This window comes from Manis pentadactyla, chromosome 1 (assembly GCF_030020395.1).
Source record: "Manis pentadactyla isolate mManPen7 chromosome 1, mManPen7.hap1, whole genome shotgun sequence".
In the NCBI taxonomy this organism is placed as follows: domain Eukaryota; kingdom Metazoa; phylum Chordata; class Mammalia; order Pholidota; family Manidae; genus Manis; species Manis pentadactyla.
Window position 1 is genome coordinate 6,271,025 of NC_080019.1, and position 22,838 is coordinate 6,293,862.

A 22,838-nucleotide genomic window follows, 5' to 3' on the forward strand; every position below is an offset into this window, starting at 1 on the left:
GAGACTCTGTGTCCGCCCTCCTCTTCTTCACTTACCTGGTCTTGGATCTGATGTAGGAACTGAGCAAGTCTGTTCTTGCCACTTGTTGGCCTCTGGGCTGTGGTGGAGAAGGGCTGCTGGGTGGCCCGGTCAGGTCTGTGCAGTGCCACCCATGCGGGACAGTCCTCAGCTCTCTCTGCAAAAGCCGCCTCGGCAGTGCGCCTGCTCCCACAGAGAGGATGGGCTTCCCACATGCCCTCCTCCTTCGGCGCCCTCCCGGGCACATAGAGGGTCCACCGCCACCCGGGTCCCTGAGCCTGAAACCCGCATGTGCAGGATGCGTCCTCCCCCTCTGTGCCCCCACAGCCTGTCTGTGTCACCCAGTGACCCTCCTCATTCCACTGCCCTTGCCCTGCTCACCGAGCTTTCCCGGCCTCCCAAGGCCGTGTCCACCCTACCGCTGCCAGAAGGGCTTTCTAAATATCAGGTTGACACCCTCTACGGCCCTTCCCAAACGCCCAAGCCTTCTCTCCTGCACCACAATTTTGTGCACAGTTCCCTCCCCAAAGTGCCCTGAACAGAGCAGGGAAGGCCAGTGTCAGCGACCTGTAGGACCCTCTGTGTCCCGGGGTTATGGCAGATCACAGCATACAGAAGCCTGGCACCTTCTTCTCCACCCTGCCACCCACCCTCACCCGTGGGTCAGAGCTGGCACCAAGGCCATAGCTGTTGGCCATGCCGGTCCCAGCGTCTTCCTTCTCTGGCTAATCCTTAAATTGTCCTTTAGGTCTCAGCTCAGGCAGCTCCACATCACCCCCTCCAGGAAGTCTTCCCTGACTTGCCATTCCTCTTCATCTGCTTTCAGTTACAGCCTGGGTAAAATATATCTACATCTATGTCTATCTCAGAACCTTTCGTATGCTGCACTTTAATAAGGTACGTACCTGTCACACTAGAACACCAAGTTTTGGAAGATGTGTGGTGTCTCAGTAATCTTTGTTTTCCCAGGACCCAGGCAGCACAGAGCCTGGTGCACAGATTCCCACTGGGATGTCAGAGATGCTGGGGGAGTCCTGCTGAAAATGGGGGCGTGGGGCAGACTCCACAAAGGAGGGAAGCCAAGGCAGTGGACAAGAGGACGCTGGGGGAGCCTCCGAATCGGGCAGCTGGGTCGGCGTGCAGAGCGCCTGCAGGAAAGGAGCTGGAGCAAGCTGGAGAGGCCCTTGAATTGTGGGATGTGGGACCTGGGCTCTCTGCGGCCTCAGGACCACTCGGAGGGCTTGGTCAGGGTGAAAACTGGGTTTCAGGGCCACTCGGTGGGCAGGTGCACAGAACCCAGCGCAGTGACCTGGTCAGGAAGGGCCTGTGGGAGGCTCTCCCAAGAGTCCCAGGGAGACAAAGGGGCTCTGCCACGGTGCGCGTAGGACCGCACAGTTGGACGAGTGGCCTTCACTGCACCACGGCTGGCCTGAGCCGCTGACTGTCCCGAGCTGACGGCGGTGGGCTGGGGTACGCCCCCACAGGGCTCATCACGCATCTTCCAGAGATGCTGGGGGATGCGGGGCAGAGCATTCTTTTTATATGAAAGCCAACTTCACCACATTATGATGAAAACACACGACAGGAGGTGGCGGCTTCCTCTCTGAGTTACAGGTCTCCTTGTTTGCACTTCCATCCTTGAGGGGATTGGGACCGAGGGATTCTGCTCCGGTCCCCTCACCTGGCAGCCGGAGGATGTGAGTCCAGAGAGCTGGGGATCCCCAAGGCTCACACTGGAGACTTTATAGTGAGGGTGGGCAAGGTACCCAGGTCTCCTGGCTGCTTGTCCCTCATCCCCCCGGCTGCATTACCTGGTCCTCTCTTCCTCACCCAGCTCTCAGAGGGGACAAACTCTAACGCAGTCAAAGGAGCTCGAGGTGTGACCTCAAGCAGAGGGTAAGAGGACCACCAAGAGGAAGGAAAGGATGGAGACGTGCTGCTGCCCACTGTGTGCCAGGCGCTCTATATGCATAAACTCGTTTTATCACTATAACCACTACGCAGGGGGAAACGGCCGCATTTTACAGAGGGCTCCCCAACCCACAGATGACATCATCCACGTCCTGGGTGACACAGGTAGTAAGTCATGGTGGGAGTGGGCCGAGGGCTTTGCCTAATCTTTGGCCTTCCTTCTAATCCATCAAAATGGATTAACCAACCTCTGCATAGCTGAGCGGAGCGAATTTGGGGTGGGCAGGAAGCACCTCTATAAGGAAGGGGAGAGAGGAAATGCACACCCCACAGGCTGCTCTCTGACTCTCCTCTTCGACCCATTTCAGCTGCCTGGGCCCCCGCGCCATGAATAGCTCCCTGAGGGATGCCCAGGCCCCAAGCCACCGCGAGTGCCTCCTGCCTTTTGTGGCCCGGACCGCCTCTGTCACCCGCGTCACGCCAGCCAAGAAGATTACCTTCCTCAAACGAGGGGACCCCCGGTTTGCTGGAGTTCGTCTGGCTGTTCACCAACGCGCCTTCAGGAGCTTCGGTGCTCTGATGGACGAGCTCTCCCAGCGCGTGCCTCTCTCCTTTGGGGTGCGCTCCGTCACCACGCCCCGGGGCCTGCATGGCCTCAGTGCCCTGGAGCAGCTGGAAGATGGTGGCTTCTACCTCTGCTCTGATAAGAAGTCCCCCAAGACCCCCAGTGGGCCAGGCCAGCCCCAGGGACGAAGCCCCTCTGCTCTGCAGTTGAGGGATGTGCCCGACCAGGGTGAGGCGCCAGGGACATCCTCTTCCTGCAAGGGTCCTAAAGCCCCAAGGAGGATGACGCTGGTTAAGAATGGGGACCCTCGGTTCCAGCAGACAGTGGTTCTCAGTCATAGAAATACGAGGAACCTGACGGCCTTTCTCAGCAAAGCCTCGGATCTTCTGCACTTCCCTGTGAAGCAGGTGTACACGGCCAGTGGGGAAAAGGTAGGGTGCTGGGGTACCATTGCTCCTCAGAAAGTTCTCTGGACCTCCAATCAAAATACTCGGGCAGACTGGGGAGGTCATTCCCCAAAAAGAGGCACTGATAACCCCACTACTGGTGAAAGGTGAATAGAGTGGACACATTCAGTTAATTAAAACCGCCAATTGTTATTCATATTTTTAGCTACAATTTAGGGAGCACTTTGTGCCAGACTCTAGGCCTTGCACACTGGTATATTCTCATTCCATACTCCTAGTATCCAATCTCCCCTACTACTGTGAGCGTTCAGGGCAGGAAACAGAATGGACTTGAAGTACCATCAGCAGAAAGCATTTAATACAGGGCAGTTGGGAGCATACAGTGATGCCTTCTGTCTGGTACCCAAACTGGTCTTCCATAGCAGGTCCACTGCTCTATGGATTATGGTGGCTTTGGGGTGTTTCACAGTGAATTCTATGGCTACTAGGACATTGTCTCACTTCTTTTGCTGTAAAATCAGTTCTTTGGAGAGAAGTAATCTGGGGGCTTGGCAATAGTAAGGCATTCAGTAAGTCCATGGGCAGTGAGACAGGAGGAAGGATGTGGGTAAGGGAGAAACAGTTACACAGGATAAGTGTCTAGAGCGGTGAATACAAATTGCTGACTCTCTCCATGGTGGGGGACTCACTGTTAGCTTCCCAAGGGGTAGCTGGCTGAGTTCCTCAAGTTATGATGCGAATCATGAGTGTCCTGGGGCAAGCTTAGCATCAGTGCCTGCCCCTGGCACTCTAGGCCTCCGCAGAGGAGGTGACCAGATCCACATGAAGAAGGTGGTATGTTGCCAGTTTATGCTCGCTTTTCCACTTCGTTCATGCGCCAGTTGAGAACGCCTTGGGATGGTGGAGAGGGTGACTGACATTCCCTGAGCAGGCCACGTGTCCACGGGATTACCTCCTCCTGGCGAGCATTCACCTGGGACACACCTGTGTGCCCCCTCTGTGCCCGTTCTAGGAGATCCACTCACGGATTCTTCTCCAGCCTTCCTTGTTGCCAGTCCTCCAGTTTCGGCCCTTCCAGGTCCTTGATGGTCAGATTAGCCACCAGCCACTGCCCATCGATTGCTACAGAACCTCCTGCCGTTGCTCCTTCGATGAAAAATAATCAAATATCATTGCCTGCTGGACGTTCCCTCCCCAGTGCTTTGTACAGCCCCTAAGTGGGCCTGTAATGCTGCTGCGCTCAAATTTTGGCTTGTGTCAATGTGCCCTGCGAAACCGTTTGAGACGCAGGACGGAATGCGTTACTCTTCAGTCAGCTGGTCAAAAGGAGCTCCCCGCACAGCGTGAGGAGAGGGGGGCGGGTCAGCAGGCGCAGGTGGCGCCTCTGCCACTTACTTAGGCCTTCAGTTGGATGACAGGGTTCTGCCTGACGACACTGGCTTTGTGGCTTGTTGATCATATAGTAACCAGGGCAGCTGCATTTCAGCAACAAACAGAATCGGTTTCTGCATTGGAGTTTTGGCTAAAAGAGAAAAGAGGTGTTTTTTGTTTGTTCTGTTTTTTTACAGTGATAGCAGTAGAAGCTTCTAGGTCCTCTGGCCTCAACTGAGTTTAAATCTTGAGCCAGTTTATTTAAGTCAGAGCCGCCAGCCCGCTCCGTCGCCTGGCGGTTCTCATTCTCATTATGAGTCTGTCCTGACAACCGCTGATGATCAAAGTCCTGCTCTCAGTAAACCCAGAATTCTACTATCAGAGGGGTCACTCAAGAGCCCACTTTATCACTCTGTGCCCTGGGCTACCAGTGTCCCCTTGTAAGCAGGTTATCACTGCCTTTGAACCCAACCAGGTCAGATAACTAGTTCCAGGCTCCCATCCTTGAGGGCCTTGGGCTGAAGTCACCTGTTACCACACCCTGTGTTGGACATGATTCAGTACGGGAAACAGGAACCACTCCAGCCCTCTTAGGCATGAAGGGATCACACAGAGCATTTCATGTTGCAGATTCATTGAAAGGCTAGTGTAGCGCAGGCTGCGTTCCTAGACATGATTCCCAGAACATCACAGAATTGACCTCTCTGGATAGAAACAAATTCAACACAATCAAGAAAGTGGGTTGTTGGGGGGCCATCACTGGAATGATTGGCTCATGATCACCCCACTAAGGCTGCAATCCAGGTGAGGCTGAGGATGCACCACCGTCTGTTGATGACCAGGAAGGTGGTGACTAGGTACTTGAACAATGAGTGTGGCTTTTGCCATCTCAGCTCCCTGTGCCCCTTGAAACCTCTGGCCTTTTTTGCTTGCAGCAACAGTCAAAAGCAAAAGGGATATGCTTCTCTGTCCTTTTCCAGGTTGTGTGCAAGGGGGAACTTTGTGGAAACAATTTCATGATTAGAACTCTAGCTGCCACGGAGTCCAGGAGCTGTGTTCAGTGCTTTGTAAGTCCTGCAGTGCCGGAAAGCACACCAGAAAGAGAGCGGAGGAGAGGTTAGCCAATCTAGGGCGCAGCAGCCACACAAAACCACCAGGCAGGTAATGTTATTTTCCCCTTGGTATAGATAAGAAAATCGAGGCACAGAGGTTCAGGGATTTGCTCACCATTGCACGGCTGCCAAATGTTGGAGCCGACATTCATGACGGCATAGTCATGATGCAAGAACGCTTCTAGATTACGGTGCACTTACTATGTGCTATCATGCACTACAGGCAGATAAGACTAGATCCCTCCCTTCAACTAGCAGTTTAGTGGGTGTGGTGAGAGGGAGAGAAACAGGCACAAAACAAGTTAAGTAGGGGGAAAAGTTGTGTATGCTCCTCTAGACTTACTGTAGAGCTATTAGAGTTTCTGTAAACAAGGTGACCTCATTGCTTCCCAGAACAGGATGATCAGTTTGTAGGTCCTCAAATGGATGGACACTCAATAATGCTCTTTTTTTCCATGGACCCTAGACTCTGCCTGTTTCTAAAATTGGAGCATCATTTAGCTCCTCATTCTTTTCCTGTCTTGGAAAAGTCTGATTTCCTAGAAGCGTAGCTACATCTATTAATTGACAGGCTTAGGTCACATTTGTATTTGGGGGATGTGCTAAAGACTTAATCCAAAAAAGAAAGGTACGAAGTCGTTTGAAACAAATTGCCAATTAGCTGGGTTGAAAGATTTGGTGCACAGCAAGCTTAAGGTCATTTTGTGGGGAGAAGAAGCAAGACTCGTTCTCTTTTTCTCATCGCCATGTATGAACATACCCTTCTACTTAGAGAAAATGAAAAATAACAGACTCAGCACTTTAAAGATGGAAGGAAACCCCCCAACACTGCTAATTACAACAGAATGCTATAAACAGTGCAGACCCTCAGGTGTACAGGGGCCTCGGGGCCAGGCGAGACTTTTCTAAAGGCAGGGACCTGTTTCTGGGGTGCACCCCAGCCCTGACGTTGCTGCTCAGCTCCTGGCCCAGCATGTCCTGCTGGTGGGGGGGGTGGGGGGGACCAGGTGTCACAAGCATCTGGGCAGCAGCCTAGAGACCACTGCTGGAGTCCAGGAGGGAAGAACCGTCTGTGGGGAGAACAGCTTTGCCCTTCTCTGCTCCACTAGGACAGACGCAGAGGTGATGGGTTCAAATCATACTGGGAAACACAGATCAGAACCAAGGGGGGACTCCGCCTGGGGAAATGCTCACATAGTGATCAGGTCTCCATCTGGAAGCTGGAGGACTTTCTGCTCTGCTTGCTTCAAAAAATACATATTCTGGAGGGTGCAAGTGCGGGCAGGGAAGCAGGCCAAATGCTTCTTGCAGCCTTTTCCGCTCAAGGCACTCAGAATGACCTCTGAACCCAGGCCTCATGCCAGGTGGAGGAAAGGGGGTGGGCAGAGAGGAACGCCATGGTGGTAGGACCTCAGCCTCCAGCTGGTCATGGAGGTGTCCCAGCAAGTGGATGGGATCCCTCCTTCCCTGGGATCAGAAATCTGGGGTGAGACGTGCAGACCCCAGGCAGGGGCTGGAGTGAGTGAGTCATTCCTTGGCAGCCCTCCTGACTTAGTGCCCTGCCTCCCCAGGTGGACTCTCTGAAGCGTCTGCTGTGCAGCCCCTCAGTGCTAGTGTGTGCTGGTCACGAGCCCTTCCGACCTCTGACAGTGGAAGATGCCAGAAGACATAGCATGAAAATTTTATCTGGGCAGACTTTAAGGAACAAAAATGGTGAGCTGGTTTTGAAGTACCCCAACCTTATATGCTCTAGATAGTGGCTCTGTAGGGCTGGGCAGATATCCTTTCTAGATAATTTAGGAAGCTTGACATTTGCCCCACATCTTGAGCATCCCAGTTGTTTTGTTTCTCAGTCCCTTCTCTTTTTCATGGCTGGGGTGCAGGCTTGACCACCAGCACCCACTCTTGTGGGTACAGGTCCTCTTGTGCAATCCTTTATCAACCCCACAGCTTGATGAATGTTGTGATGAGAAATCACCACCAATAACTGCAAAGCACTCTACAGTTTACTGTCACCTGTGTAGCAGCAGCTTACTGACTCGGCCCCTGTGCTGGGGGTGGGCGTGAGCAGGGCTGGGAGTTAGCTAGCTGCTCTGCGCTAGCAGCTCTGCAGGAAGTTTTATATGCATCACTTTGTATCGTCAAAACAAGCCTACCAAAACACACCGTTATTCACATTTTACAGCTAGAACAGAGGTTCTTCCAGAAGCTACAGAGGTAGGAAGTAGCAGGGTTGAGACTGAATTCAGACCTCGAGTTCATCTCACGAGGCTTTGCTGGTTCACAAACTGCAGACTGGCTGTTTATTCTAGGATGGTTTCTGCCCTTACTGTGTGTTCTTGGAGGCAGCCAAGGTGTCGGTGATGAAAGGCTCATGACCAGCCTTTGCCCTCCTGCCCTGAAGCCCCCCAACTAGCTCACGGCCTTTCCCCTTTTCTCTTACTCCTCACTGTGTGCCAGGGAGCTGGGGGCCAAAGGCCAAGCAGAGCGTGATCCACTCGAGGTCCAGGGCGGGCAGCAGGCCGCGGACGCTCTCCCTGCTGTCGGAGAGGTCTGGTTTCAGCGATGCTCCGGTGTCCCTGGATGGGCCCTGGATGGGCCCTGCTCCTGACAGACACCCTCAGGACCTGCCTGCCCAGCTCAGCCCGTTGGTGGCAGATGATGACCTTGAGAAGAAGGTCCACGTGAACGAGGACGGCAGCCTGTCTGTGGAAATGAAAGTCCGCTTCCACCTCCTCGGCGAGGACACGCGCCTGTGGTCCAGGGGGGCTGGGGCGGCCCGTGTGCTCACGGCGGCCGGTCAGCATGGCCCTGTCCAGGGGGAGGTGGATCTCCTCCACTCTGCATTAAGGGGCCACCCTGGGGGCTCCTCAGGGCCTGGGGCAGGGGGACCGGGGCCCTGCGAGGAGGGCTGCAAGCAAGCCCTTCCCCGTGGCCAGTGGCAGCCAGGCTGCAGGTACGAGATCTGGACGAACCCCCTGTACACGGCCCAGGGGAAGGGGAAGGCCCGTTGGAGGAGGTCCGGGCAGAGCCAGCACTCCCTCTGCAGGAGGCCCTGGGGCCACGGTGCTGCAGGCAAGAGGAGAGGCAGCAAGGAGAGCGCCAGGCCTGCCCCCCGGGACAGATGCCCTGGAGCCTCGGAGCCAAGCTCCTCCTGCTGCTCCCGGTCCCCACGGGGCGGCTGCGGCCCTCATCCCGCCTCCAGGGCGGCCTCCCAGAGCGGGGCGGGGCAGGAGGCAGGGGGCAGGCCCTGGGCTGCTGAGGGCCCGGAGGGCCCCGCGCAGGGCGGCAGGGAGCCCCACAGGCCCCGAGGGGCGGCAGCTGCTCCCTCTGCCTCCTCAGCGAGCGCCTGGTCTCACCAGGAGTCCAGCAGTAGCTGCGACTGGCGCCAGGGACCCCTGAGCAAGAGAAGGGCCGCGCCTTCCCGGAAGAAGGCCACCCAGGGGGTGGGCCCCGGGGCCCCCATCGCAAGCCCTCCATCTCTGAGGATCGGGGACCCACAGGCCGAGGGCAGAGGACAGGGCCCTGGGCACCCCCAGGCTGGGGGTGGGTCTGGGAAGAGGCTGCCCCCGGGCCGGGGCCGTTCTGGCTCTGGGGACACTGCAGGAGGTTCCCCACCCTCAGACCTGGGCGGGGGAGGCAATCAGGAGGGCAGGACGAGGGGCCAGTCCTCGGGCCTCAGCAGCGGGGCTCAACGCGGCTGCCCCAGGCAGCCACCCACCACCCACCTTGACCCGCCTGTGTCCCCGCCAGGGCTGGGGCCTCCCCGGGGAGACAGGGCCTGCCCAGATGGCCCTCCTGAAGGCTCAGCTGCTGCTGGGAACCCAGCCTCCAGGGACCCAGGGCCGCCCTCCTCTGCTCCTCTGCATTCCCAGGACACCAGAGGGCTCAGCAGGGCCTCGGCTACCTTTGTGAGCAGTTCTGACCGTGCCTCCAGCTGCTACCCTCCATCCCCTCGCTCTGCCGAGACAGAAGGAGACCCCGAGTGCGGGACGTGCTCACCGGCTCCCACTGCTTGCAGCACGTCAGACCCTCTCAGCCCCCGAGAGGACAGCCTGCGTGAGAGGGCAGGAGGCCGTATCCCCGCGCCTTCCTGGCCATGGGTTCCCCGAGTGGGGCGGCCAGAGGGAGGGCAGCCGGGAGCCCACCGAGAGAGCTGCTGCTCCCAGCTCAGCACCGACCCCCTCCGAGGGACCCCAGGGGGTAAAACGCCGGGTCTCCAGGCGTCTGGGCCACAGGGCTGCCAGGGGCCCTTCTCAGAGACCTGCATGGTGTGCAGCAGGCACTGTCCTACTCCCCCGGGGACGTGGCCCTTGGCCAAGAGGCGCCCTTCCTGCGGCAGCAGCCACAGTGCTGAGTGGGGGCCGGGCGGGAGCGAGCCAGGCAAGGAAAAGCTCCACGCATGGCGCCCTCGGCCTCCGGGCTCTCAGCCAGGGGCTGCAGCAGCAACAGGCAGAGTCCCGAGAAGCGGCAGCCCCAGCTGTGGCCCCAGGCCCGGGAGCATGCCCCAGGGGAAGGCTGCCGGCAGAGGGAAGAGGCTGGGGGAGCAGGGGGCGGAGGGCAGCCTGCTGCTGGGTGCGCTGCCCCGGGCCTCACCAGCGGCTGTGGTCCGTGAGTGGCTGAGCCACGTCCCAGAGGAGCCCACGCCCGAGGAACGTGAGATGGTGCCAGAGGGCACAGACGGGGCCGGGGACAACCTGCAAGGGCCCCAGGGGAGCCCTGCTGACATACGTTCCCAGGAAGGCGCCGGGGAGCCAACTCGGGCCGGACAGCTGCCCCTCGGAGGGGCCACCAGTGGGACAGCAGCCCTGGAAGGGGCCCTCACGGAGCCTGGCAGTGCTGGTCCCAAGCCAGGGGCAGGCCTTCCTGGCGGCGGAGTTTCCGAAGCCCCCGCGGAGGCTGCAGCAGGCAGAGGAATAGCCGTGAGTGGCGCTGTGGGCCGGTGTGAGCTTCCCCGCAGGGTTTCCGCCTCCACACAGATCGTGAAGGCACTGGTGGGCTGCAGGCAGGGCCGGCCCAGCAGCCTGCCCGAGGTGTCCGGTGCAGCGGGCAGGAGGCTCAGCCACTCGGCCGGGGTCCTCATCACCTGTCTCGCTGGGCTCCACTTCTTTGATGACGACCTTGGGTCTCCCACCAGTAAGGTCAGGTTCGCAGACTCTCCTCGGTACCAGGAGCTCCTGAGCACCCTCCAGGCCCTGTGGCCAGGGTGTGGCTTCGGGCATGGTGAGCCGGACTCAGGCCTCCTCAGCTGGTGCCAGGCTGTGCCAGGCCTTGGGTCACTCGCCATTACTGAGGACCTCACACCAACATCCTCCTCTGGCGTGGATGTGGGCAGTGGCTCTGGAGGCTCAGGGGAGGGCACTGGACCCTGCGTCGTGGACTGTGCCCTGGTCCCTGAGCAGATGGAGTTGCCCTTGAAAATTCCATACCAGAGGCCCGACTCCAGAACCTCCAAGAACCCAGAGGACCTGGGAAACCGAGAGCCAAGGGGTTCCACGGGCTCCTCAAATGCCCACGCAGGGGGCTGTGCCGCCAGGAAGGACACGGCGGGAGGGAGTGGTGGGCAGCAGGTGCAGAGCAGAAACCTGCACCAAGAGGTCGAAAACGTGATGCAAGGAATGTGGGTGCAACTGGAGGAAATGAAAAAAGAAAGAGGGGAAGCAGAAGTGCATGGAACGGGTGTCGGAGGACTTCCAGAAGAGGGAAGGGTCCCGGGACGAGAACTGTCAGGGGCCGGCTCTCAGGACCGGAAGGATGCGCAGGAAGGTATGAGCTTGCAGGAGGAGAGAGCAGGAAGGGACCCTGCCTCGGCCATGCTGATGCCCCCAGGGGGGACAGAGAACCTGGCAGAGCCCTCCGGGAGCATTGGCGAGAAGGACCCAAACACCAGTGGGAGTCAGAGTGGCCCCAAAGTTGAGACCGATTTGGAAAAGATGCCCGGAGCAGCTGAGACGGGCCAGGAGCAAAGCCAGGCCGTGTTCGCCCAGGAGCCTGGGGAGCCGAGCTGTCCTGTGGCCCGCGGAGAGTCTCCGGATCCTCCCTGGGTGTCCACGTTGCTGAAGAAGATGGAGGAGGCCTTCCTGGCTCAGCTTGCTGGTGCCACGGCCGAGCTCCGAGCCCGCTGGAGCCTGCGGAGCAACGACCTGCTGGACCAGATGGTGGCCGAGCTGCGGCAGGACATGGGCCGGCGGCTGCAGGGCAGCTCCGAGAGTGAGCTCAGGAAGGTCCAGAGCTGGGCCACAGGGAGCGCGCCGGGGCCGCCCGGGGAAGCCCTCCGGTGGGGGGCATCCCTGCCCGCAGAGCAGCGCCGGCGTCGCCTGCAGGACCTGCACAACCTCTCGGCCCTCCCCAAGCAGGCCCAAGGCCGGGGGCCCCTCCCCTTCTCCCTGGAGGACGTGCCAAACCTCAGCGGAGCCCGGGGGAGGCAGCGAGGTGCGGAGGCCGAGGGGGAGGACTTCTGTCCCTGCGAGGCCTGCGTGAGGAAGACGGTGATCCCCACGGCCCTGCAGGGCACAGCGGGGGCCAGTGTGCCCATCAAAAAGGCCTTTGACCTGCGGCAAATTCTGCAGAAGAAGAAAGGAGGTTGGGCCAGTGGGGAACCGGTGGAGGCGGCCTCTGAGAAGAGAGGGGTGGGGTTGCTTCCAGGGGATCCCTTGTGTCCAGGAACTGTGCAGGGAGCCCACGGAGGCCTGGAGCTGGGGCTGGGTGGGGACCCCGGGACAGAGGGTGGCGTTGAGGGTGAGGGCAGCCAGAGTCTGGGCCGCGAGGAAGGTGAGGATGCAGATGCTCCGGAGAGCCCAGAGAAAGCAGACCCCCACATGGGCAGAGACGTGGGGCCGGTGGATGGCGAGGGCAGGAAGGAGGAGGGCGGGGCCTCAGGAGGAGGTGACCCAAGTCCAGGAGGACAGAACGCTGGTCCTGAAGCCATCGAGGCCCAGGAAGCTGGAGGCGGGGGACAGCCAGGCCCAGGGAGAGGAAGTCAAGGTGAGGAAGGAGATGGCGCACAGGTGGGCCAGGGGCAGAGCCAGTGGGGTGAGGCTTCAGGAAGCAGCAGCCCAGACCAAGAGGAGTGGCCCTGGCGGCCCCCAACCCTCTGTGGAGACCCCCCCTGTGAAAGGGCAGGCCTGAGAACCGGCCTCTCCTCCTCCAGCCCATCCTCTCTGGGCAACGTCTCTCAGCTGTCTCAGAAAGGCTCCGGAGACAGGAGGAGCACCGAAGGGGAGTCGGAGGGAGCCCCTGGTGCAGAGAGGAGAGTCACTGGCATGTACCCAGAAAGCCCCACTTCTGAGCAAGAAGGGACCCCCTGGGGCCCAAGGACTCCAGAGCAGGGGGCAGCCCAGGGCTCTGCTGCAGAAGCCAAGAAGGTAGTGAGAAGTCTCACTTTCACAGAAATGGGGTTTAAAAACCCTGTCACAGACAGGGCAGGTGCCTTTGGCCAAGACGACTTAGATTTCTAGAGACCCAGCTGTGAGACAGTCATGAGCCTGGAGCTCTGTTTGCATTAATATTTTGTCTACAAATCTGAGCATGTCTAAGTCCACTGGAGATGTATAAAGAGCACGGAGAAAGGTCAAGGACTGGCCGAGGACACAGCCACACCATGCTGTCCCTGGGTTCTAAATTCTGGAGCTTCAAGGGCCCTTGGCCCGTCCCACCCACTGTGTGAAGGAGGTTATCTCAGACCTGCCCTGTTATCAGAGGTCAGCCAGGCACTCCACTGCCTGCTGAGCTCAAGAGGATGGAATTTAGTGGAAATGTCCCCTGAGAGTTTGTGTTTGTGTTTATTTTTCCCAGCAAGTATTTCTCTTGTTCTTTTTCTTATTGATCTCCAGTTATTTTTCTCCTTGGCCTCTCTGGGGACTCACCTCCTTCGACTTTGAGGTGCTTTTTCTAAGTCTTGAATATATTTGGTGACTCTGCAGATATGAATTCTTGAGAGAAGCAGATAAGTTCAGGGTCACTGGACAAAGTTTGTTTTCAACCCCAAAGTCCAAGTGTATTTCCTCAATTCACATATATGTTTTGTAATGGGAAAAATTAGAAAATGCAAAAAAAGCAGGAATAAGGAGATAATAGTCATCCACAATTCCTTCACTCAGAACTTGTGTTAGCAGTTTTACACATTTCCTTTGAATCATTTTTCTAACCATTTGATAGTTGAAGGCATCCTTTTGTACTTCTTTTGTTAACTCAACAATATAAAATTTTCTCCTATATCTCAAGGTCTTCATAAACCTATTTTTAATGCCTGAATAATACATTATGAGAATACAAAATACTTTTCTTCACCATTTCCCTATTGTTGACCATTTAGGTTGGTTTCTGTTATTTTGTTCCTAAAAAAAATTTCCCCTGTACTGTAGATGATTTCCTTAGGACAGATCCCCAGGCATGGAATTACTGGGTCAAAGATAGCAAATTTTTTAAGGATCTTGGATATTTTGCTGCCGAGTTGCTTTCCTAAAAGTCTGTGCTAATTACATGCACCTCTGTCCCACATCCTTCCACAGCAAGCCGCGCACCGGTCCTTGCCTGGTAGCGAGCTTCTTGATGGAGCAGATTTCTCTGTGTTCCACCCCCCACCCCCACCCCGCTGCATTTATGCTCATACATGACCATTTTGTGTATCCAGAGTTACTGAAATGGAAGTCTATGCTCCAAGAACAGGTATTGTTCACTGGTTATGTAAGTGTAAATGTTAATAATAAAGGATAAATTTAAAAAATGAAAAAAATTTAATGAAGTGACTGTTGGGTGTGGTCTTTGCTCTCATGCTGAGCATCTTCTCTTCTCTCCTTTTTGAGTGTTAGGGGTTCTTAATGAAGGTTGACATGTTTTGACAATTTCTGTGGAGGTGATTCTTTAAAGTTTTTACATTAAATGTTTACGCATGTATATGAACTGGTATCTTACCCAGAAGCCGTCAGAGGAGCAGATTGCATTGTGAGCTTGCTTTAGATACGTTGATGTGCAGGGTTTTCCAGAATTGTCACTATCAGTTGACATGGAGTATCCACCACACACCTGTTCTGTGACTTGAGGTCCCCAGTTATCCCCTAAGAGGTGGTCATCCTCTTTGTTTCATAATCTGCCCTCTCCCTAAATGACAGGGACAACGATCCCTGGCACCTAATACCCTGGAACTTCATTCAAATGGCACGATCTGTCTCTGGTAGAGAATGCAATGGGAAGAGCATGGGATGTGGAGTCAGAGGACCTGGGCTTGAGTCTCAATGACAACACCTCATTGTCAACGTCTGTGAAATGGGTGAAGTAGTATTTTCCTTCCTGTATTGTTGAGAAGTAGCTGAGATAACATTTGAAACTTCCTTACACTTATGTTGGGAAAATATCACTATTGTACTTAGAACTGCTACATTTTCAAAGCCATATTAGACGTAAGCAACCCCATTTAACCTTCCCCCATGTCTCTGAAGTGCAAGTTGAGTCTGTTACCCATTTCACAAACGTAGTAACCAAAGCAGAGAAGATTTGCATACACCTGTCCAAGCTCACACAGGTAGCAGGGGCAAAGCCAGGATTTAAACTCAGATATTTCAGACTCTAAAGTCCATGTCTTTTTCCATTGTATCATATATTTTTTTCATTTCAATTCAGGCCCTGTAAGTAAATAACTTAACTAAAGATGATCAACACTTTGTTGAATGAATTTACTGCAAAATAGATAAGACTTAGGAAAGTAAGTGAGGTGGGATTTTTTGCTCAACTGATTGCATTATGTCCTTAGTAATGTTCTACTTACATACAGATATCGGGAGCTGTAGATAACCTGGTTTTATAGAGCTAAAAGTTAAATGAAAGTTATCTATCCATGGGATTCTCCTTTTAGTTACAAACTCACCACTTTAAGCCCCCAAATATCTGTCCTTTACATTAAAAAAAAATTGCTGTTAATGGAAAACTTTGTTTTCTTCTGACTAGGAGAAAAAGAATTTCAGGGCTACCAGCTAAGGTGGGGATTTTGTGTCTCCTCCCACACCCCTCTTCTCTATATTGCACAGAATTGCTCAAGCCTCTGAAATGTAGCACCTCTTGAAAATGCCGGTGTTCCTGTAGCCTCTGCCCATCCCTGATTCAAAACGTGATTCATTTGTCACTCAGAGCGTTGCTGAAGTACTTTTGAATCAGTGGTCATGCAAACACTTTGAACCACTGGGGTCTCTCCTCCAAGTAAGTGGGGGAGGGAAAGGGGTAGTGGCAAAGAGAAGTCAAGCTCTTCTCCCCTACCCCTTTCTGCAGCTGCTGGGGATCAGAAATTCCATAGCCAAAGGGCCATCTCTCAGTGGCCACGTTGCCAAGCACCCAGATGAATACAGTGTTCACGGAGGTGGGCCGCCCCTGAGCAGGGCAGCTTCCTTTATTCAGGCGAGAAGGCTGAGCACAATCTTGAAAAAGGGAACTACCTAAAGCACACAGCTGGGTAAGTGGCCCCCGTGGGATCGCAGGCCTTTTTCACGCTTCCCTTTGTGTTCCCCACCCCACAGCTGAGTGAAGCCCTGCAGAGAAATGCAACAAGCCTCAGATCTGTTCCGTCCGGTGCAGCCGGGGCTCCCCAACCCGCACACCTACCCTCCTTCCTCTTCACCCCACCTGCCTGCATTGGAGTCTCTCCCCGAGACCCAGCCTACCTCCAGAGGGGTCCTGCTAAGATGTCGAGGGAGAAGTAACCTGTCATTAGCCTGGAAACCCTCAATAAAGTACAGCCCAGAAGGGGACGCTTCCTGAGAGGTTTCCAAGCATATCATGGGCCAGCGTTTCTTCCTTCACCTTAATGTGCAAGCTGCCTAGAGAGCTTCTTTAAGGTGGACAGTTCCACTCAGGGAATTCTGATTCGGGGTCTGATGTGTGTGTATCCCAACAAGCATGTGGGGAGCCCCCCACCCCCCACCAACACAGACACACCCAAATGCCTGCATTGTGCCGTCAGAGCACTTCCTTGGGGAGGCTGAGCACTTCTCACCAGCCCTGCCAGACACACACGCGCACACACACACACACACACACACAGCTTCCCTGCTTTCCGTTATGTAGTCTCCCCAAGGGACAGTGTGGGTCAGTCGGAGTCAACCTCTCTCTCTGTCTCCTTCTCCTGAAAGGCAATTAAGGTGGGTAAAGAGGACCCTCCCTCTGCTTGCGCCCCCACACCCCGCAGTGCCCAGAGCACAGCCGGCAGCCCAGGCCCCTGGTTGTCTGTGGGGTTCACATGGGGCAGCCCTGTCCTGGGCAGTAAAGGCCCTTGAGCTGATACCCTCTCACTGACCACTCTCCCCCAGGCAGGGTGACCCCAGCTTGTCCAAGGCTTCCATCAGAACCAGTTAGGCATGCTTCCTGGGGTCACACACCCAAGGTCGGTGACTCTCTGTCTGGCACCTCTTCCCAGCATCTGAGCTGAGCCTCAGCTTCCCGGGAGGGCTGGCTGCCTCCTGGTGCTCCTTCTCTGGGCCAGGTCTGCACCCCCTACTGCTTTCACATGCTCACTCGGGGGACACTTCCAGAACCCTCCCCCGCCTCCATTCCTAAGTGGGCTCACCTACCTATGCCTTCCTGCGCCCTCAATTCTTAGGCCTGGCTGGGGACGTGAGCGTGGCCCCGAGCAGCCAGCTCGCTGACGGGCAGATGGATCCCAGCCCCGCAGCTGGAGTGCAACCCTGGCTGCTGCCCTCCTCTCCCTTCATCTGGATCGTCCCCCCCATCTCAGCCCGCTTTCCCCCAGCCCCCGGGCCCTGAAATCCCTGCTGGCTGCCTATTTCCCAGACAATGGGATGCCTTGCAGTCCTCATCTCCCTGGACGGTGGTGGCCACACCCCTGACGATGCCCCCTGGCTCTGTATCATGCCCTCCCCCACAGGCCTCCTCAGCCCAGCACTGTCTCCTCTCCCTTGGCCTGCACTTTGACCCTAAGACAGGACACCTGCCCGTCCTCAGCCCACTTACCTTCTCTACCCTCATCGCCCTGGGCCATCTCTCTCACTCCTGCAGTTTCTACACCTACTTTTGCGCGGATGGCTCCCAAACCCAGGGTGTCACCCCAGGCCTCAGCCTGAGCTTCCAGCCACTGCACTTTTTCAAGAGAAACACTCAGGGCAGAACTCCTGTCGCCTCCTCACCATGCTCCTCTCCCCACAGGCTCGGACCTGGGAACATCAGCAACCATCCTAAGTCATTTCACCCCCTACAGCCATGGCACCACGAGCACCCACCCTAGACCCATCTCGCCCAGTTCCCACCGCGCCACCACCACCCATCCAAGATTCATCCCGCCATGGCCCACCAACGCCAAGGGTCTACCTTGCCTCCACCATCAGCTGCCATTTATTTACCTTCCTTCATCTGAAAAACAAGGAAAACAGTAGGACCTCCCCCCTGGAGTTGTGGAGATGGCTCAGGGCTGGTACACATGACGCGAGTCACACCGTGCCTGCTTACCGAGCAAGTCTACCCTAAACTTCATCAGTTGTCATCTTCATTTGGTTCTTTTTATTTAGCAGAGTCAGCCTTATCAAAGAAAAGCTACTTGGAGCATTTTTATTTGGGGGTCAAGGGAGCTTCCGCTAAGACAGAAGCCGGCACAATCCAGTTAGCGGAGAGCACGGTGTGCATATAACATCACGGACCCTTGAAATGGCAAGGGTCCCTTCCTGCTGGACTGTCCAGGAGACACCGGCAGTGACACTTTGCCACTTGGGGGACAAGCTTTGGTGTGGGGAGATGAGGGGAAAAGCAGTCCAGGGGGAGGTGATAACAGGAGCAAAGGAACAGAGAGGTCAAGCCTGAGCCTGGATGGTGAACAGAGAGAGCGGTGACATATGCGGGGCCCCAAAGCGGAGGTCGCTTGAACCTCCAGGCTAATGGACAGCCCTGGCCTTTGGCCAGAGGCACTGAAACAGTCCTAGGATTAATTTGGGCCAGTTCTGGTCCGCATTCCAGTAACTAGATCGCTGCCCCTCCACTGGGCTCCATCCTTGCCCCGGGAAATCAGCTGTGTCTGGGGCACCTTTTGATGGTGTGTCTTGCTCGTCTTGAAGGTGCAGATCACACCTCCCCCCACAACCTCCCACCCCAAGAAAACCTGCACTCCTAAAGTCCATGGGGAAGAAGTTTTAATGGACACAGTGTCACCTTCCCTCCTTGTCACAGCCCTGCAAGGTTGTCTTAGCACTACTTTATGGGTGAAAAAACGTGTTAGAGGTGAGTCGCACAAGGACACACAGCTGGTAGGTGCTGAAGCCACGATCTGAACGCAAGCCTGACTCTCCCAGACCGAGGCTCCCTCTTGCAAGCAGCCGGGCCCCAACCCCCACACTCCGCGTCCTCTTACCTCTCATCCTCTGGGTGGGCTTCAGGAGCTCATCGCTGAGGTCAGCGGGCGCGGCTGCGCTCTGCTGGGCCGCACCTTGGCCACGTTGCACCCTGTCCTTGGTCTGCCGGGCTGAGCCTTCCAGGCTCTCCTACCTTGTCCCAGCCTGTCTCCCCACTCCAGGGCCCACCCTCCTGGCCGCAGCCCTGACACCCCCACTCACCTGTCCCTGATACGGAACAGTGAGCCTGTAGTTTTCCAACTGTGAGCAGCTTTGGAAAAGCATTGAATGCTTTGGTTTGTCAGGACTGGAGGCATCATGGATGCTGGGGGCACGGGCGCCATGATGGTGAGTGTCCTGCAACAGCCAGTGTGCGTCCCTCCTAAGGATTAGTGGTCCCCCCACCCTGAATGCCACAGGCATTATTACTGCTGCATTTTACCCGGGGGGAACTGAAGTTTGGGAGCCCAGTGGTTTCCCAGAGGCACAGGGCTGGGGGAGTGGGGGACACACATTCCTCTCCTGATTTCTTGTCACTGTATTCCAGAAAGAATGAGGTCACTTCCTAACATTCCAGGCTGGCTTGGGAGGGCCCTGCCTCAAGGCAAAAGGATGAACTGGGTGCCCTCTCAGAGCCTTGTCAACCATGGGAGTTCCAGGAAAGGACGAACCCAGGGACACTGCCTCTGCTGGGGGCAAAGGAAGGTAGGCTGGGAAAGGTGAGAGTTGGACAATGACTCATTTTCTTGGAAAAAGCTGAGACCCACATCCTCTCTGTCCTGCCCCAGCACGGGGAGCCTTTCCTTGTACTGAGGGAGACAGGCCCCAGCATGACAGGAGCTCCAGAAAATGTTGGGGACCCAGGGCCAAAGAGAATGCCTTATAGCCCTTTTCTTCTGCCATCAAGGAGTAATTATCTCCCTTCCTTTTTTTGACCTCAGCTTTCCAAGCACCTTCCCAAAGGGCAGGTCAGAATCCAACCCACAAAATGTTCTGAATTTAAGGGGAGGAGCTAAAACATCTTCAGGATAAACTGAGTCAATTGCCTCTTGGGTCCATGGTTTTTGCCCCTGCTATGAAGCGAGATACAGGCACATATCAGAGATATTGGGGGTCTGGTTCCAGACCACAGGAAAGCAAATACAGCAATAAAGTGAGTGACATGAACTCTTCGGTTTCCCAGAGCATATGAAACTTGTGTTTACACTATACTGTACTCCATTAAGTGTGTAACAGCATGATGTCTAAAAAGAATGTACGTACCTTAATTTTAAAATACTTTACTGCTAAATAATGCTAACCACCATCTGAGCTTTGACAAGTCATGATCTTTTGGCTGGTGGAGGTTCTCGCCTCCATGTTGATGGCTGCTAACTGATCATGGGGGTGGTTGAAGAAGGTTGGGGTGTCTGGCAATTTCTAAAAAATAAAACAACAATGAAGTTTGCTGCATCCATTGACTCTTCTTTTTACTACGATTTCTCTGTAGTGAATGATGCTGGTTGATGGCATTTTACCCAGAGTAAAGCTTCTTTCAGAATTGGAGTTCATCCTTTCAAAACCTGGCACTGCTTTATCAACCAAGTTATGTAATATTCTAAGTTGTTTGTTCTCAGCAGCTTGAGAGTCCATCTCAAGACACCACTTCCCTTGCCCGTCCATAGCAAGCAAATCCTCCTCTGCTCACGTTTGATCCTGAGATGCAGCAACTCAGTCCCATCTTGAGGCTCCACTTCTAATTTTAGTTCTCATGCTGTTTCCCACATCTGCAGTGACTTCCTCCACTGAAGGCTTGAACCCCTCAAAGTCATCCAGGAGGGTTGGAACCAGCTTCTTCCAAACTCCTATTAATGTTGATCTTTTGACCTCTTCCCTTGAATCACAAATGTTCTGAATGGCATCTAGAATGCTGACACCCTTCCAGAAGGTTTTCAACTGACTTTGTACAGATCCATCAGAGGAATCACTCTCTACGGCAGCCAAAGCCTTATAAAATGTATGACTTAACTGCTAAGACTTGAAAGTTGAAATGACCCCCTGATCCATGGGCTGCAGAAGGGGTGCTGTGTCAGCAGGCATGGAAACAACATTCATCTCATTGTGCGTCTCCATCAGAGCTCTTGGGTGACCAGGCGCATTGTCAGTGAGTGGCCATATTTTGAAAGGAATCTTTCTTTCTGAGCAGAAGTCTCAACAGTGGGCTTAAAATATCCAGCAACCCATTTTGTGAACAGACGTGCTGTCAGCCAGGCTTTTTTTGCTCCATTTTTGAGCACAGGCAGAGGAGATTCAGCATAATTCTTAAGAGCCCTGGGATTTTCAGAATGGTTAATGAGCACTGGCTTCAACTTCAAGTCACCAGCTGCATTAGCTCCTACCAGGCATCTGAAGCCAGACATTGACTTCTCCTCTCTAGCTATGAAAGTCCTAGGTGGCCTCTCCTTCCAACAGAAGGCTGCTTCGTCTACATTGAAAATCTGTTGTTTAGTGCAGCCACCTTCGTGAACGATCTCAGCTAGACCTTCTGGATAACTTGCTGCAGCTTCCGCATCGGCACCTGTGCATCACCTGCACTTCTGTGTTACGGAGACGGCTTCTTTCCTTCATCCTCATGGACCAACCTCTGCTCGCTTCAGACCCTCCTGCAGCCTCCTCCCCTCTCCCAGCCTCCACAGAACTGAAGAGAGTCAGGGCCCTGCTCTGGATGAGGCTTTGGCTTCAGGGAACGTTGTGGCTGCTTTGATCTTCTGTCCAGACTGCTCACACTTTCTCCGTGTCAGCATAAGGCTGCTTCACTTTCTTGTCATTTGTATGTTCCCTGGAGCAGCAGGGTCACTGGTCACGGTGCTACCCTCCAGCCACTTAAGTGGCTTCATGTGCCCGCTGGTAGCAGTCATGACAGCAGAACACCCAGAGGGTGGCTGGAAAAGCTGGGAGGTACCGTGGAAATGGCCTCAACCACGACGCCAGCAGCAGAAAGGCCAGGCTGCACGAGTTATTTTGACAGGTGGCAGTGGGGGTCTGGGTGCTCTTGGGCAGAGAGAACTGGAGCCCGGGGGTAAGCTTGCCATGAGCCAGGACGGGGCAGGGGGCCGTAGGAGGGGGAGCCGCAGGTAGGAGAACTGCAGGGAGTCATGCGGTGTGTGCGCGGTGGGCAGCGGCTTCTGTGGACAGTGGCTGTAGGGCAAAGGAGGGGCTGACGATCCAGGAAATACTGCCTAGCTGAGAAGGGGTTTCTGACGACCCCCAGGCCTGTGGCCTAAGGAACGTCCATTCCGGAAGAGTTTTGTTAGATGGAGGATGGTGGGAATGACAATTCTGGAACCTTCTCAGGCACTTTCGAAGAAACAGGGAGCTTTGGCCAAGAGGCACAGGCCTCTTCCAGTGCCTTGGGTGACCAGGCTTCAGCAGCCCAGCTGGCAGCTCACGGTCAGCCTGGCTCAAAGACCCCCCAGCCACCGGCCCCCAAGCACAGACCCAGGACAGAGTGACAGAACCTAAGGGAGGTGGGGCGCTGGTTGGCTGGGAGCAGCCAGATGAGGCGGAGAGAAGTCAGGACGATCAGGACCCCTGGGCTCCGGGAGGAGGGGTCCAGGCCACCCTGAGGGCCATGGGCTTCTCCATTCTAGAGGCTTCCGCCTGAGACCTGCACTTTGACAGTCAAGATGGCCCTCTTCCCTCTACGTGGCTTCTGGGGTGGCTCTGTCCCTAATGAGCAGAATGACCCCATGTCCTTGGAGGGGCCGGCCATCCCCTCCATGCGTGGGGAGCCAGAATTTGTGAGGTGCTCCCTGTGATTGACAGCCACAACAGAGGAACCAGAACGTGGACGGCGGCTTCCCATCTTACCCAGCAGCGCTTGGCTTCTAGGGCTGGTAAACTGATGGAAAAACACTGCTGTCTTCCAGCTTTGGTCGCAGAAGCATGATTTTGGGTCCAGGTGGACCGTATCCCCGCTGTATCTTGGTTCTGCCATTTACATCTCTGTGTCCCTGGGGCTTCTGCAGACCAGCAACCTCATTTGAGAGAAAAGCTCAGAGAGGTCCTGTCCTGGCCCAAGGTCACACAGCAGGTTAGTGCAGAGTGAGGCTGAGGCTGAGGCATGGGTCGCCTGACGGGCAGGCCCACATGGCTC

At 55.4% G+C, this 22,838-nt stretch overlaps 1 protein-coding gene across 1 annotated transcript; it reads left to right on the forward strand.

Moving 5' to 3' along the window:
- The first annotated feature begins 1,532 nt into the window (after window positions 1-1,532).
- RP1L1 (RP1 like 1) lies at window positions 1,533-18,149 on the forward strand. The gene is made up of 3 exons (XM_036888792.2): window positions 1,533-2,925; window positions 6,956-7,097; window positions 7,845-18,149. Exons 1-3 carry the CDS (start codon window positions 2,317-2,319, stop codon window positions 12,839-12,841), a joined length of 5,748 nt encoding a protein of 1,915 aa, XP_036744687.2. The 5' UTR covers window positions 1,533-2,316; the 3' UTR covers window positions 12,842-18,149.
- The last annotated feature ends 4,689 nt before the right edge of the window (window positions 18,150-22,838 follow it).

Excerpts from the sequence above, each read along its gene's own strand:
- RP1L1 (XM_036888792.2), top strand. The coding sequence starts at position 2,317 with ATGAATAGCTCCCTGAGGGATGCCCAGGCCCCAAGCCACCGCGAGTGC. Across the intron at positions 2,926-6,955 it reads ACACGGCCAGTGGGGAAAAG|GTGGACTCTCTGAAGCGTCT; the intron begins GTAGGGTGCTGG and ends CTGCCTCCCCAG. Across the intron at positions 7,098-7,844 it reads GACTTTAAGGAACAAAAATG|GGAGCTGGGGGCCAAAGGCC; the intron begins GTGAGCTGGTTT and ends ACTGTGTGCCAG.